The sequence below is a fragment of the Callospermophilus lateralis genome, chromosome 4, assembly GCF_048772815.1.
Source record: "Callospermophilus lateralis isolate mCalLat2 chromosome 4, mCalLat2.hap1, whole genome shotgun sequence".
NCBI lineage: Eukaryota > Metazoa > Chordata > Mammalia > Rodentia > Sciuridae > Callospermophilus > Callospermophilus lateralis.
The window spans coordinates 160,350,257-160,366,319 of record NC_135308.1 but is presented as its reverse complement, the minus strand read 5'-3'; the positions used below and the strand labels follow the sequence as shown (position 1 = coordinate 160,366,319).

At 52.3% G+C, this 16,063-nt stretch overlaps 2 protein-coding genes across 5 annotated transcripts in view; one reads left to right on the top strand and one right to left on the bottom strand.

The window, feature by feature from the left end:
- The window catches only part of Xrcc6 (X-ray repair cross complementing 6), a 51,050-nt gene extending 47,936 nt beyond the window's left edge, over window positions 1-3,114 (bottom strand). For 2 of the 4 annotated variants that reach the window (XM_077109332.1, XM_076855239.2), the window contains exon 1: window positions 3,022-3,098. The gene's annotated coding sequence lies outside the window, so the exon portion shown is untranslated. Of the gene's footprint in view, window positions 1-3,021 lie in introns of all 4 variants that reach the window. The other 2 variants (XM_077109333.1, XM_076855233.2) reach the window with 2 other exon arrangements.
- A 2,496-nt stretch (window positions 3,115-5,610) lies between these two features.
- Window positions 5,611-15,906, top strand: Pmm1 (phosphomannomutase 1). Its single transcript, XM_076855232.2, has 8 exons — window positions 5,611-5,748; window positions 9,422-9,539; window positions 11,077-11,153; window positions 11,276-11,367; window positions 11,670-11,769; window positions 14,250-14,325; window positions 14,973-15,088; window positions 15,426-15,906. Exons 1-8 carry the CDS (start codon window positions 5,662-5,664, stop codon window positions 15,546-15,548), a joined length of 789 nt encoding a protein of 262 aa, XP_076711347.1. The 5' UTR covers window positions 5,611-5,661; the 3' UTR covers window positions 15,549-15,906.
- The last annotated feature ends 157 nt before the right edge of the window (window positions 15,907-16,063 follow it).

Here is a 16,063-nt window from a genome sequence, read left to right as displayed (position 1 = left end):
CAGAGAAGTAATAAAGCCAGGTGGCAGCATTGTGTGGAAGGAGGGATAGGTTAGGTTGGGGAGGCTTCTCTGAGCACATAATATTTAATCTGTTACCAGAATGATGAAGACCACAGGTCTTGGGGGTTGGATTCCTAGCAAAGGGTATAGCTAGTGAGAACGCTGTAAGGTCCAGGACAACAGAGTAGGTAGGCAGAGAGCAGCAGGAGGTGCAGGGCAGGGACTTGGGGGTGAACAAGCAGGAGAGTGGGTGGTTCCCATGTGTTAATTCATGGTGGGAGGGGCGCATATGGTGAGAGACTGCAGCAGGTAGCCTAGGATGAGAGCAGTGGTGCACGGAGGTGTGCCTGGTGCTGTGGAGAAGCCCTGGACAAGACTTTGGAGCTTAGACAGAACCACCGCCCTGCCATATGGCCTCCTGTAGGCTACCCCAGCTTTGAACTTTGAATGTGCCTTGATTTCTGTGATTAGACTGTAAGGAATGTGTTTCAGAGCTGGGGGTGTAGCTTAGTTGATGGAGTGCTTGTCTATCGTGTGTAAGGCCCTGAGTTTGATCCCCAGCACTGAAGAAGAAAAAAAAAAAAAAAAAGAATGTATTTAGAAAATCAAAGTAAACAAAGCACAAAGATGAAAAAAAAAAAAAATCACCCGAAATTCCGTCATCCTGAGAAACTACCAACCTTGCAGATGTTTCGGGACATCTGAAGGTGCCCACGCTAACCATGCTCTCTGGTATCTCACTTTGTTGTTACATGCAGTGAGGAGGCACAGGTGGGGGTGGGGGTGGGGTAGAGGGAATTCTAAGAAGAGAACCTTCCAGCAAAGTTCCCCAGTGCCTGAGGGAACTCTGTCAGGTGACAGTGGTGGGGGCAGGGACCTGCTTGGGAGTGAGATGGTAGTTTAGGGGAATACCTGCCCAGGCTGGTTGGGAACCAGACTGAGACTCACTGTCCTCATGCCTAGACAGTGGCTCTGGCCTCAAAGAGTGACATACAGCCCCTTTAAAATTAAAAGTTCCAAAGGGTTTTCAGCTCCTGAACTTCCTCTAATGAGAATGGCCAGGTGTGTTGTCAGGGAAGCTTAAATGGGACATGTTCTCAGGCTAGCACAGCCTTGCTGAATCTGCATTTGTATCTCTCCTGATTTTTGTTTCTATAAATTCTAAAATCTTCTGTAACACCCGGGATCGGTCTGTTTCTCCCCAGTTCAATCCCAGGTACTGGGATTGAACCCAGGGGCACTTTACCACTGAGTAACATCCCCCGTTCTATTTTTTTGAGACAGGGTCTCAATAAGTTGCTTAGGGCCTCACTGAATTGCTGAGGCTGGCTTTGAACTTTTAATCCTCCTGAGCCAGTGGGATTACCTGCCTGCGCCACCGCCCGGCTCCCAGTTCTCTATTTTTATTTTATGACAGGGTCTCACTAAGTTGCCAAAGCTAGCCTCGAACTTGCAGTCCTCCTGCCTCAGCCTCTGCTCCTCCAGAAAGTTAAACTGCGGAAAATCGTTTTTCCTTTTTACATCCTCATTTCTTATGCGAGTCCATGGCCAGCCACAATCCAGGCAGGTTTCCTGGTTTGGCTGCCGATAACAAGAGGGCAGGCAAAGAGCCCAGCAAGGGTCTGACACACAACTGAACGTGATTCCTTGACCAAGGCGCTGGAGGCTTTGAAAAGATGGAAAGCGGCTGGAACTGATCTGGTGTGCAGGATCAGCTGGAGAGAGCCGCGCACGGTCACGAGGCCATAAGGGAGGTGAACACCAGGGGGCGCTGTGGACCAGCATACCCGGCCCGGCCCACCGCCCAACTCCGGGCTTGCGGAGTTCCGCACATACCTGGGTCACTGTTTGGTCTAGTAAGAGTCCACGGGGTGATAGCCAAACGCCTTGCCCTCACGTTATCAAGGCCCTTCTCATGATCCAACCCCACGTCCTGCCTCAGTTGCCAGTCCTTTGTCACGCAGGTGGTTTCACAACCTCCATGGCTCAGTCCACATTTGCTCTACCTGGATCCCTTTTTCAGCGCTTTGGGACCAGCGGTGTCCTCTTCCCACGAGAGCTGTCCGCCTGACCCCCGGGTTGCCTCCCGCACACTCCCACCAACCCAGCATTGAACAGACATCGGCTGGAGGGGGTAGGTCATCAAAAAAGAAACTGGTCCTCAATTCCAGCCCACCTGGATTGACACCTTGAGACCTTGATCAAGTCCTTCCCCTCCCTGGGCTTTTTTCTTGATCTGTAGGAAACCGTGTATCAGATGGTTCCAAAGATCCCTCCTAGTGTGACTCCTCTCCCCACCCCTGGCTTGAACAATCAGGAAAGAACTTAACCAAGTTCTTCCAATAATTGTGGCTGGGCTCTCATCCACTGAAACCACTGATCTGTCCCCACTGGCTAAGAGCCTCATGGGACCTGAACCAACCCAGCAACAGCTTCCACTCTCTCCAACAAACACCATCTCTGAGCATGCGTCCTTTGCCCTTCAAGTGTTCAAATTCAATTATCTATTGTGAAAACAATGTAAACCCCGTAGGTATTTTGAAAAGGAAAACAAACTGTGACATCCCTTTGCAATGCCTCTTTAAAAACACCTCCTTCCCTACTTCCCTCATCTTCCTGGCAGCATTACTGGCCCCATCCCTAGAAGAGGAATGGCTGAGAGTGGAAGGCACGGAGGTTGCCCACCTCCAAACCCAACAACACAGAAGAGGCTGCCCACCCCTCAAAAGATCACGTTCCAGGTAGAGAAAAAGAAAGTCAACAGCCTCTATATTCTTTCAGTGTGTTGATTTCAACACTGCCTGCACCACCAGGGAGGAGCCAGGAGAAAGCATAGGATTTGGGGGTACAGAACTGAGACGGGAATCCTGACTGTACGTGTGACCCTAGGAAAATCACTGCATTTCTCTGGTGTTAGCACCCACCTCTTGAAGTTGGGTACTTCAGAGACAGATTGGGAAACACAAGAAAAATCCCAAAGCGGGAGCTACACCGTGCCCACCAAACATGAATATCACTAACCTTCAAACCTCAGGCTCGTGTTTGGCTCAGAAGAGCCCAGGGTCTTCTTTCCTGAAAAGAACCCTGCCAGGTTAGGGTCTCAGGCCCTCTGGTTCAGTCCTGGCTTCCTCTGGTACTCTCAAAGCCACCCTTCTGGCCAGTCCTCCCTCCCTGGCTTGCTCCTTCCTTTCCCCAGGGCCCCATCTGAGCACCAGTTGCCAAGGATGAGTTAAAGGGACATACTGGAGGCCGCAGGGATTTCCCCCATCTGGTATCCCTGGGTCTGTGCTTCAGAGCCAGTCACCTGGGTTTCAGGTGAAATGCCTGTGGTTGAAAATTCAGATGAGAAGCTATAGAAACTGTGTTGTAAGAAGACTAGTTCTCCGCAGTCTAAGGCATGGGTGTGGGGACAAGGGAACTTATCTTTGTCTTTGGAAAGGTGGATCCAGTTCTAGGAAGACAAAACCTCATCCTACGCGGTGGACAGCATCCCAGAACTACCTGATACCCATGCCAAGGGCCGGTTCCAGGAAACTGCATTCAACCAGTGAAACAGGGATCACCTGTGAGGTATCATAGACTAAATCTGGGTAATTCCAGTCCCATCCACAGGCACTAGACAGGCCCTGCCAGAACCAACTCAGAGCAGGTCAGGACAGAGCAGGGCTGGGTGTATAGCTGAGGGATAGACCACATGCTTTTCAGCACCACAAAAACAAAACAGTTAGCTGTCCACATTAACAGCACATACAAAAGCCCCTGGGAGGTGAGACCCTTAATTTGTTCCCGGCAGTGTTCCTAGGACCCAGAGGAGTGTCAGGCATATCATATTGTTGAAGAATCAAACTCTGCCACCAGGGTCTGGAAAAAGACTGACTTTTCCTTTGACCTCTGACTCCAACATGGCCTCTCAGCATATTCCATCACTGATCCTGTTTTTAATTTTTTTTCATACTTTGTTTACAGATGAAAAAAATATATATTACATTAAAATATTATCTTGACACCCAGGCAAGTGGTGCACACCTGTAATCCCAGTGACTACTGTTTTTTTTTTTTTTTTTTTTTTTTTAGTTCCAGGGATAGAACCCACAGCCTTACACATGCTAAGCAAGTGTTTTACATCCTCTGTGATTTTTAAAATTGTTGTTTAAATTTGAGACAGGATCTTGCTAAGTTATTGACATTGGCCTGACCTTGAGGTCCTTCTGCCTCAGCTTCCTGAGTAGCTGGGATTACAGGCCTGTACCACTGAGCCCAGCTTGATTACAGAACTTTTGATGCCTCTTAAAATTAGCACCTGCAGGGTTGGGGTTGTGGCTCAGTGGTGGAACACTCACCTAGCACATGCAAGGCCCTGGGTTCGATCCTCAGCACCACATAAAAATAAATAAATAAATAAAGGTATTGTATCCAACTACAACTAAAAAATAAAATTTTTTTTTTTAAAATAGCACCTGCAGTAAGTGCTTCCCTTACCTTTTCTGACTCCACCTGGCTGAACTGCTGCTGCTAGGTGCTCTGTGAAGTGTCAGGCACACCCCTTTCTCTTCAGCAGGTGGAGGAATTAGCACCTCCTAGACTTGCTCCCAGAGCAAGTAAAATATGTGTCCCTAGGATTACTGGCATGGGCACCATGCTTGGCAGTAGGTTGGTTTTACAGACAGGGAAGAGCCCAAGAAAGCAGAAACAAAAAAACAGGTTAGTCACTTCAAAGTTACTTTCCTTCTCAGGTAAAAATAGGGAGATAGAAACATATAAAACAGCAAAGCAAGGATCAATAGTGCTTGCCTGTAATTCCAGCGACTAGGGAGACTGGCAGAAGATCACAAATTCGAGGCCAGCCTCATCAGTTTAGCAAGGCTCTAAGCAACTCAGAGATACCCTGTCTCAAAATAAAAAATATAAAGGGTTGATGATGTAGTTCAGTGGTAAAGCACCCTTGGATTCAATCCCTAGTCTCCCCCCGAAAAAAGTGGGAACTGGGCAGGCTTTTTTTTTGGGGGGGGGGTGGACCAGGTATTGAACCCAGGGGCCTTTAAGATATAAGCCACACCCAGAGTCCTTTTTTATTTTGAGACAGGGCCTCGCTAAATTGCTGTGACTGGCTTTGAACTTGCGTTCCTCCTGCCTCCACCTGCTAAGCAGCTGGGATTGCAGGCGAGCGCCACCGCGCCCAGTTTGGACGCGGTACTTCACGGAGGAGGACGAAGAGCTGGGCCTTAGGAGTGCACCGAATGACATCAGGAAGGCTGTCAGACAAAGTCCAAAGCCTGAGCCATGAGGAAATTTACAGTTCAAGCCTTGTAGGACAAAGGGACTGTCCTGAAAATCTTGGCAGCGGCGAGGGCGAGTCCGACCTGCCCAGCGGGGCCTTGCTCCGCCCTTCCCGGTCCTTCCGCAGCCGTAGTCGCAGACCCGTTTCGGTGCGCAGGCTCAGGCCCCGCCTCCGGCCCGCGGGACGCTGTGCCACGCCCCCGCCAGAGCGCTCCAGCCTCCTTTCGGCGGGCCCAGACCCCGCCCCCGTCCGGCCCGCCCTGGCCACGCCCCCTCCGCGCGGCGCCGCCTCCCGGGCTCCCGGCCCCGCCCCGTCCAGTCTCCGCCCGGCGTGACCTGGGCGGCCGCATCCAGTGACTCCGCCCGGCGCGCGGAGCTGCAGCCATGGCTGTCACCGCCGAGGGCGCCCGAAGGAAGGAGCGCGTCCTCTGCTTGTTTGACGTGGACGGGACCCTCACGCCGGCTCGCCAGGTAGCGCCCCGACGTTCCGAATCCCCGGCCCGGAGAGTTACGCGGACCCGCGAGGGCAAGCATGGGGCCTTCGGCGGCGTGACCGCGGACACTCCCGATCCTGGTGTGGGATGCAGCGGTTCCCGCCCTTGCCTTCCTGGGGCCGAGCTCCCCTGGTGAAGGGGACCTTGGTACCCCGTGCCCCAGCCTTCCGGGCGCGCGCGCCCTGACCTTCTCGGGAGCGCTGGGGTAGTTCCAGTCCTGGAGGGAGGGGGCTGTGGGTGGGGGCCCGGCTCTTTCCCCGGGAGGGTTCCGTAAGGCGAGGTCTGGCTCCGGGGCTCCCACCCCGTCTCAGCCCTAGGATGCACCAGTAGTCGAAGCTGGCATCTGAAGCCACGGTCCCAGCAAGGCCTGGCGCGCGCCGAAATGTCAGCGTCGCCCTCTGGTGGGGGCAAGAGGCTCTCGGAGCCCTCCCGCCCCTGAGTTTGCAGGTCTGAGGCTGCGTTTCGTTTCTCAAGCCCCCACCCGCCCACTTTCCACTCGTGTCATGGAGCGGAGAGGGCTACTTTCCTTTTTCGGGAGCTCCATAAACCTGGAGTTGGTTACAATGGAGATACTGAGGCACAGTGAGAATGGAAGTGAAGTTCTCCTTCCGAATCAACCCGTGGGGCCATCCTCCGACCTCTGCACCGCACCCAGTTTTCTCCCTTTGCTCTCATCGTGGGCGAGTCCTCAGACCCACCCTCACCAGCTGGATGCATGAATAAGCAGGCTTCACTCGTGCCTACCCTGTGGGTATTCCACCCTCCAGCAGGAGGGCCCCAAGAGCCACCGGAGGTTCCTCCCGTAGCAGGAGTAGTGGGGATGTGTTTCTGGACAGAGGCTGATAGGAACCCAGGTCTTAGCCTCCCAAGGCCCCTCCCCTCCCCTTTAGCCAAGTTGCCTTGGCTGGGGATGGGGATTTGGAAAGGGATCAGCCCCCTTGCTGGGTGTGGATCCTGGAGCCAGAGGCAGCCTGGAGGGAGGGTGGTGGGGCCTAGGCACACCTCCCCCCACCCTTTGCTGTATCACAACAGCCTGAACAAGGACTGCCTGTTTATTGTCCACTGCAGGCCCTGTGCTTTGCGTTTTTCAAAAGTAAATTTTCAATTATATGTGTGTTCACAGGACACATTCATTTTTGTAAAGAATGAAAAATAATATAATAGGGAAGGCTAAAGTCCCCTCCGAACCCACAAGGAAGGGGCTCAGTTCCCTCCCCAAAGTTGCTTGGGTGGCTTCTTTCCAGACCTTTATCTGGAACTATTTGCCCAGTGAAAATATTAGGCATTGTTTTGTAAGGCTATTTTTAATTAAGTGGCATTATACTATATGTGCCTTCCTGTGACTTGCTTTTGGTAGTTAACATTGTGTCTTGGTTTCCTATTATATTGAAGCACAGGCCTGCCTTACCTGAGTACCTGCAGTAGAGTAGGTATGTGTCATTCTCCTGTTGACAAGCATGTAAGTTGCTTGCAGTTTTTTCACTATTTTAAATATACCCCTTATGAATCTCCATATATACCTGGGCAAGAGAAGTGGAAATTCCAGGTGATGGGGTATATGCATTTTAAGTTTAATAGATCCTGCTAAATTACCTTCCAAAATAGCTATACCAGTTTGCATTCCCCCCAACAATATCCAAGAGTGCCTATTTCCCTGCATTGTCACCCACTTTAGATGTTGTCATTTTTGTATATTTAAATGGATGAAAATTCAGTTTATAACTCACTAACATTTCATTAGGAGAATCTTTTCACATCATCAGTCACCAGTTCATTGTTTTTCATTTCCAAGTCCTTTGGATACATTATCCCATTTAATTCTAACAGCTGCCCCTGTATATGGTTACTACTATGTACCCATCTAACAGAAGAGACATTGAGGGAAAGAAAGACAAAGCCATTTGCTCAAGGTCATCCTGTTGTTAGAGACTTGAGTCAGAGTTTGAATTAAGGTACATTTAGTTTTAGACATCAAAACAAGTGAGGGACAAGTGAATATCCCTTATCCAAAATACTTGGGACTAGAGATATTTTGGATTTTTTCATATTTTTTAATATTTGCACATACATAATGAGATAACAAGATATTTTGGGGCTAGGACATAGGGCTAAACACAAAATTCATTCATGTTTCACATATACCTTATACAGCTGAGTGGGATGTCGCTCACCCATGATCCCAGATACTCAGGAGACCAAAGCAAGAGGATCACAAGTTCATGGCCAGCCTGGGCAACTTAGCAATACCCTGCCTCAAAATGTTTAAAAATGGGGTTTAATTGTAGCTTAGTGGTAGAGTGCCCCTGGGTCAAATCCCCACTACTGGAAACAGTACACACACACCTTATACACATTGCCACATAGCCTGAAGGCAATGTTATATTTTTCCTTTTTATTTTTTTTATTTTTTGGTGCTGGGCATCAAACCCAGGGCCTCATGAATGGTAGACAAGTGCTGTGCCACTGAGCTATACCCTGGCCCTATTTTATACAATTTTTTTTTCTTTTTTAGATATGTACATGACAGTAGAGTGTATTTTTACATGTTATACATACATGGAGTATAACTTATTCTAATTAGGATCCCATTCTTGTGGTTGTACATGATGTGGAGTTTCACCAGTGGTATAGTCATATATGAAAACAGAAAAGTTATGTCTGATTCATTATACTGTTTTTTTTGTTTTGTTTTTTTTTTTTTTAGAGAGAGAGAGAATTTTAATATTTAATTTTTTTTTTTAGTTTTCGGCAGACACAACATCTTTGTTTGTATGTGGTGCTGAGGATCGAACCCGGGCCACAGGCATGCCAGGCGAGCGCATTACCGCTACAGCTTGAGCCACATCCCCAGCCCCCATTATACTGTTTTTCCTATTCCCATCCTCCCTCCCTTTCATTTCCCTTGGTCCAATCCAGTGAACTTCTATTCCCTCCCTTCCCCCTTGTTGTGAATTAGCATCAGAGATGTATCAGAGTATCAGAGAGAACACTGGGCCTTTGTTGTTGTTTTTTTGTTTTTGTTTTTTGTGGTGCTGAGGATAAAACCCAGGGCCTAGTGCATGCAAGGCAAGTACTCTACCAGCTAAGCTGTATCCCCAGCCCTGGGCCTTTGGTTTTTGGGGATTGGCTTATTTCACTTAATATGATAGTCTCCAGATCCATCCACTTACCAGAAAAAGTCATAAAGTCATTCTTTTTTGTGGCTGAGTAATATTCTATTGTGTATATGTACCACATTTAATTAATCCATTCATCTGTTGAAGGGCACCCAGGTTGGTTCCATAGCTTAGCTATTATGAATTGAGCTGCTATAAACATTGATGTGGGTCTATCACTGTAGTATGCTGATTCTAAGTGCTAGGGTATATACTGAGCAGCGGGATAACTGGGTCAACATATAATATTTTTAGTGTGCTTCCGTGACCCATCAGATTAAGTGAAGAATAAAATTTTCCACTTGTGGTATTATGTCAGTGAGCAAAAAGTTTTGAGTTTTGGATCATTTCTGATTTTCAGATTATGGTGCTCAGTGCCTAGTGACTGACATCAGGTAGAAAGTGAGCTCCCTGATTCTGAGCACTAAGCGGGGGTTAAGTGGAGGTCCCTGTCTACTGAGTCAAAATCCTTCTCTTCCTCCTTCCCCACTGCAGAAAATTGACCCTGAGGTATCAGCTTTCCTGCAGAAGCTGCGCAGTCGGGTGCAGATTGGAGTGGTGGGCGGCTCCGATTACTCCAAGATTGCTGAGCAGCTGGGAGATGGGGATGAAGGTAGGAGTGGGCTGGAGCCTGTTCCAGTGGTGAGGGTAGAGGGAACAGGGAGCTGGGGAGTCAGGATATTCCTGGGCACCCCAAAGACCTTGTACTGCTTCTGTGGGGCAAAAGAGGTAGAGAAGCAGCAGCCAGATGCCCCCTTACTGAGTCAACAAGCACTGAGTGAGCCAGTGGCCAGGCAGGGGCTGGGAACAAGGCTGACCAAATCCTGACCTTCTGCAGTTTACATTCTCATGACTCCCTCATGACTCCCTGTTGAATCTAGATTTCCTCCTCTTTAAAATGGGCATTATGGGGCTGAGATTGTGGCTCAGCGGTAGCGTGCTTGCCTAGCATGGGCGGGACTCATTGGATCCTTAGCACCACCTAGAAATAAAGGCATTGTGTTGTGTCCATCTACAACTAAAAAATAAATATTAAAAAAAAAAAGTGTGGTAGAATTCAGATGAGAATTCATCTGGTCCTGGGCTTTTAAAAAAATGGACATAATCAATAGTGGCTATGATTTTGTTGAAAATTACCAGGTGTTGCAGAGCACAGTAGTTTAGACCTGTAATCCCAGCCATGAGAGGCTGAGGCAGGAGGATCTCAAGTTCCAGGCTAGCCTCAGAAAGTTAGTGAGGACCTAAGCAACTTAATAAGACCCTGTCTCAAAATAAATAAAAGGAGCTAGGGCTGTAGGTCAATGGTAAAGACCACTGGACTAAATACGGGGGGGGGGGGGGGGGGAGGAAGGAAGTAAGTGGGGAAGGGAAGCAAAGCAAAGCAAGATAGATGACCAGGTGTTAAAGCTCTCAGGTAATCCTGGCCAGAGTAGAGAGAGATCATCCCATTTCTAACAGTGGACTAAGTCTCCCAGGAAGTGATTTGGATCCCAGAGCCTTTACTTCAGCTAAGTGGCAGCTGATAACCTCTAGTTCCTTAAACCAGAAACTTCCTTGAATTTTCCTTTTCCCCACATCCCCTTTTTTTTCCACCAGTGTGTCCAAAATGATCTCCCTCTCCTGTCCACCTCTCCATTTCCAGCACCCCACCATAGTCCAGGTGATCACCGCCCCCACCCTCCAAACCCTGCTGCAGCATCCTGGCCCTGCTCCTTCTGCAGCCCAGCTCACCCACCCCAGCAGCTTCTGTGGGCAGCGAGAGCTGAAAACTCCCCAAGGCAGTCAGCCCAGGGAACAGGGAAGCCCAGAAGGGGAGTCTCCTCTACTGTGGGGCTGTGGGAGCACAGAGTGGAAATGGCGCCCCCTGCTGGGAGTCCTGGAAGGCTTCCAGAGGAAAGAGCTGGATCTTGAAGGATAAGCAGAGGACCTTAGGGGGAACATATAAAGAGCTGGAGGAGTGATTGGCTCATGGGAAAGGAAAAGCTGTGGAAGGAGAGGAGGGCTGGAGAAGCAGGTTCAGGATGGAACCCATGGGCTCTGAAGGCCAAACCAAGGAGTGCAGGCTTCCTCTGCTCTGCTTGCTCGGGGTAAAGCGGGGCGCTGATCTCATGCTGTCTCTTTCTCCCTCTGGCTTCTGTGTGGCCCTGAAGTCATTGAGAAGTTTGATTATGTGTTTGCTGAGAACGGGACGGTGCAGTATAAGCATGGACGGCTGCTCTCCAAGCAGGTCAGCACCCCCCAGGACCTAGCCATCAGTACCCCACTTTTCCCCACTGGGACGTTGCACAGGTACCTTCTGGGCTGGGGAGAGATCTCTGCCACATCTGAGAGCCTGTGTTCCTTGTCCAGACCATCCAGAACCACCTAGGAGAAGAACTCCTACAGGACTTGATCAACTTCTGCCTCAGCTACATGGCCCTGCTCAGACTGCCCAAGAAGCGGTGAGGTCCCATCTGGCCTGGCTCCAGAACTTGGGACTTAAGGGAGGAAAAGTGTGGGTCTCCCAGATGGAACCTGGACTCAGTTCCCTGGCTTCCCACCCTCCGTGGTGATGCTGGCATGGACCCAGGGCTGGAGCATGCTAGCAAGCACCCTACCACAGAGCTGCACCCCAGCCCTGAGCTCCTGACTTAGCAGTGGGTGATTCTTGTCCCCTGTGAAGTCAGGGAGACTGTACTCATTCTCCCTGGCTCTCATTCTCCCTGGCTCCCGCCCTCCTTTCCCGGGCCTTCCTCACCACCAGCGGAACCTTCATCGAGTTCCGGAATGGCATGCTGAACATCTCGCCCATTGGTCGCAGCTGCACCCTGGAGGAGAGGATCGAGTTCTCTGAACTGGACAAGGTGCCACCCACTATGCCAGTGCAGGCCTGTAGGACTGGGGTCTTTCAACCTCTCTGAGCCTTTATTTTCTCTCATTAATGTGAACTGTGGGGTCGGGGGTGGCCCCGGCTGAACCAGCATCTTTTGGTAGCCATGTATCACTGCTATGGGCCCCTTCTTTTGCTGGTTTCCCTTCTTCATGACCTGCACCCCAGCTACCTCCTTCCCCAAGCCAACACCTAGGGTGTGTCGTTGCCACCTTCCCATCCCATAGGGTCCAGGATCCAACAACTCCTGTTCCTTCAGCCTCCGGAACCAGCCTCAAGTCTGCTCAGCTGCAGGCCAACACCCTACTCCCAAGACTACTGTCTTGTTCCCCAGGCTGCCCCCAATCCTGCCCCCTCAGCCCGGTCTGCTCTCCAGCAGTGCCCTTGACAATCTGTTACACATGTCGTCACCCCCCACCCCTGCTGGCAGTCCTTCCCAGGCTCCCCAGCCCCTCTCCAGCCCTGAGGGCTCTGCCGGCTCCTATTCCTCTTCAGCCTCCTCTCGGCATTGGGTGTGCATCTGCCCCGTCCGCCATGCCCTCTCAGGATGGTGGGCATCTTCCTTGATGTGTTCCCATCGTCCGTGCGTGCCCTCTCTCACCAGCTGGCTGCCCTTCCCTCTGCCCTCTGCTGCAGCCATGGCCTCCTTGCTTTAGCAGACAGTTTCCCAGGGTGCAGACTCAGCCCCCACCAGCTCATCTGCTCACCTCCTTAGCTCTGCTCACATGTCACCTTCTGGTGGCCCTCCCAAGCTTCACGTTCACACCGCACCTCTGTCAGTCCTGCACCGCTGCCCTGACTTAGCTTCCCCAGCATCCACACTGTCTACTTTTAAGATCTCAGTTCCTCCATCAGCTCTCGCCAAAACTGTCATCTCCACAGACTTGTGTGACTTGTTGGCTGATGGGTCCTGTGTGCCTCATACACAGCAAGTGCCCAGAAGTACTTTTTGTCTTTTTGCGGTGCTGGGGTTGAGCGCAGGCCTCGTGCATGCCAGGCCAGCACTCGACGCTGAGCCATACCCAGCCTAGGGATTGCCTTTGATTGAATCTATGAAACAAGTGGCATTAAATGAAGGCCAGAGGGGAAATGACATACCCAGGGCCACTTAGGCCGTGGGCTGCAGAGTGAAGACTGGTGCAGCCCACTGCCCACTGGTGCTTCCCTGAGAGGGGAGGGGCTCAGCGACAGGACTCCTACCCTGTGTTGGAGGCTTTCTGTAGGCATGGCCACAGCCACAGGGATCTTTCTGGTTGGAGTAGTTAAGGGCCTCTGGAGGGCCTCTGGCCTCCCTGGGGCCCACACAACCACTGGGAAGGCAGAGCCAGAGCCAGCAGGTGTCCCATCCCTCATATCTGTTTTCCCAGAAGAGGGAAGCACCCTCTTCATTAATCATTTCCCCATGCTTAACCAAGAAAATAGGCTCAGAGACTTCGATACCTGCCCACGGCCACACAGCACAGCAGGCAAGCCTGGAGCCCTGGCAGCCTGTCCTTAGATCTCGGGTGGGGTCCTATAAGCCCTTGTGGCATCCAGGGCTACCTCTCCAGGTACCACACCACCTGCCTCTGTGTTCCAGCCCTGCCCAGTCTGTTCAAGGTGGTGCTAGTCACTCTGCTCCCTTGCCCTGAAATCCTCAGTGGCCCCTGGCCTCCCAGAATGATTCCAAACCTCTCAAGCCAGTCCTCTGCGACTGAATGTCCCATAGAGCTCAGTGCTGCTTCCTTTCCATTTGTTCCCGTGCCCCACCCAGCCCAGAAGCCAAGATGTGTGGCCAGGCTTAGTGTTCCGTGGCCCCCCCAGGCCTGGCCTGCCATGCCTGCCATAGTCTCAGCAGGGTCAGGCCCAGAGCGACAGTTCCCTGCTCCACGTATCAAGGTGCTGCTCAGAGGGGCAGGGGCGGGGGCTCTCCTGGGTCCTGCTGAATCGCCCAGCCCAGCCCACAGAACATGCCCAGTGAATGGGTCCACTGCTGAGGCCACATCAGCGTCCTACGCCACACCAGTGCTGGGACCTGATGCTGCTTGGTCATGGTCTTCTGCCCTTGGCCTCTCACTCATTTCTGGTGCCTGAGCCACAGTTTGCTGTTATCTTGGGCAGAGCTGATGGGTCTGAACTGTGCCCTAAGGTGGACATGTGACGAGGACTTGGGCTGCCTGTCCCTGGGGCCTTCCTCCTCCCACCTCTGCTTGCAGGCCTCTTTCAAAATACCCCATCCACACCCATGGACAGGTGTCTGGCCAGGTTCATTTCGAGGACCTTCCAGATCAGGCCCTGGCTCTACCACTATGGCTGGGCACCTTGATTGAAAAGGCAGAGTCCCTCTCTGAACCTCTGTTTCCTCATTTGTAATGTGAGGGTCAGACCCACCTAGAGGACCAGTGAGCCTGTGTGGACAGGGCCTAGCATAGGGCTGGGCCTCCTGAGCTTCTGTCTGCACCCTTCCCTCTGCAGAAGGAGAAGATCCGGGAGAAGTTTGTGGAAGCCCTGAAGACAGAGTTTGCCGGCAAGGGATTGAGGTTCTCCCGAGGTATGTCCATCCCACAGTGGACCTGAGAGGCCTGGCCCAGGAGCCCACCCCTCAGGGCACAACAAGGCACACTGAGCTCCAAGCAGGCAGGGGTTTAGTATTTGCCAGGGCCCAGCACCCCCTGCCCAGGCAAATGCCCCACGCCGGGAGCTGAGCTTTCTTCCTCATGCCTCCTGGGCTCAGTCTGCTTGCACGTCCCAGGGCCAAGGCAGAGGCCTCTGGACCCACCCGCTCCCCTCCACCACTGGCAGCGTATCCAGACGGCCACATGGCTGACACAACTGATCCCTGACCACAAACTCCCCCTCACCCAGTGGCCAAGGGCGAGACCAGCTGCCAGGCTCAGTTAAAGCCTGTGCTGATCACAGGGTCCCCGGGCTCCTCCTTCCTCCATACACAACCCAGGGCCTCACCTGGAGCCCAGGCCACAACTTGTTCCTGCTCTCTGAGCCTGAGTGTTTCTGGGCCACTCCTCGCCTCTCCCTGCCTTGGGCACTGCGCTCATCCCACCGGGCCATGCTGGCTGGGTGAGGCTCCCCCAGCACTCTGAGGGCCTCATCCTCTAAGGGCCTCATCCGTTTGCACCTGAATCAGACTGTCCTTGAAGATCCTGAGTCACTAAGCATGCCCCCTTGTCTGCCCCACAGGAGGCATGATCAGCTTTGATGTCTTCCCTGAGGGCTGGGACAAGCGCTACTGTCTGGACAGCCTGGACCAGGACAGCTTTGACACCATTCATTTCTTTGGGAACGAGACTAGCCCTGTGAGTGCAGCCCACTCAGGTTCCCCACAACCCAAACACTGGAGGTCCAGGCCAGGACTCAGGGCAACAGAGCAGACCTCTTGCGGGGGCTCCTGGAGGACCGCCCATGCTCACTAACCCCATTAGGCAGATTGGGCGCTTAGGACCCAAAGAGGGCTGGACACTTGCTCCACGTCACAAGTCAGGGCAGGACTGACGGGGCTGTGAACATGGACTTCCTGGTGGCTCCTCCTGGGGTCTGGCCTGGGATTGTGAGGGGAGGGGCAGCTCCTGTGGTGAGGGAAGCTCCTCCTCCAGGCACCACCTCAGGGTCTCCTTTGCCCTTCCCTGTGTGCAGGGCGGGAACGACTTTGAGATCTATGCTGATCCCCGGACCGTTGGCCACAGCGTGGTCTCCCCTCAGGACACAGTGCGGAGATGCAGAGAGATCTTCTTCCCAGAGACAGCCCACGAGGCCTGACTAGCCCACACCTGTGCATCTCGGCGTCCACTGAGCCTGGCCTTGACGAGGCCAGGGCCCTTCCTTGTCTGGCCCAGGACCTCCTGCGAGGCCCACGATCCCCAGCCAGTCAGTTCCTGGAGAGACTGGCTCCTGTCCTCCTTGTGCCCAGAGCATCCCCATCTTCCACTTTGGTGACTCTGGCCACAGCTGCTGCTCGTACTTCTGAACCAAGCAGGTCTCCCTCCACCCAGGAGGAGGCGCGTGCTAGAGGAGGATAAGGATCCACCCTGTCCTGCCCTGACCAGACGAGGGCACATCTCAGAGAACTTTGATACATACATTAAAATTCCCAGGATGAGGTGTGGTGTCGGACGCATGTGAGGGGATGTCTGGCTCCAGTCAATGCTTTATAGCCACCACATTGCAGATGCGGAAACAGGGACTGGGACCTGCACAGGTCACCCAGGAAGTGTGATACACTGAAGCCCCAAAAGGGCTAGTTTGGTGTGTCCTTCCCCAGGGAACCTGCAGGA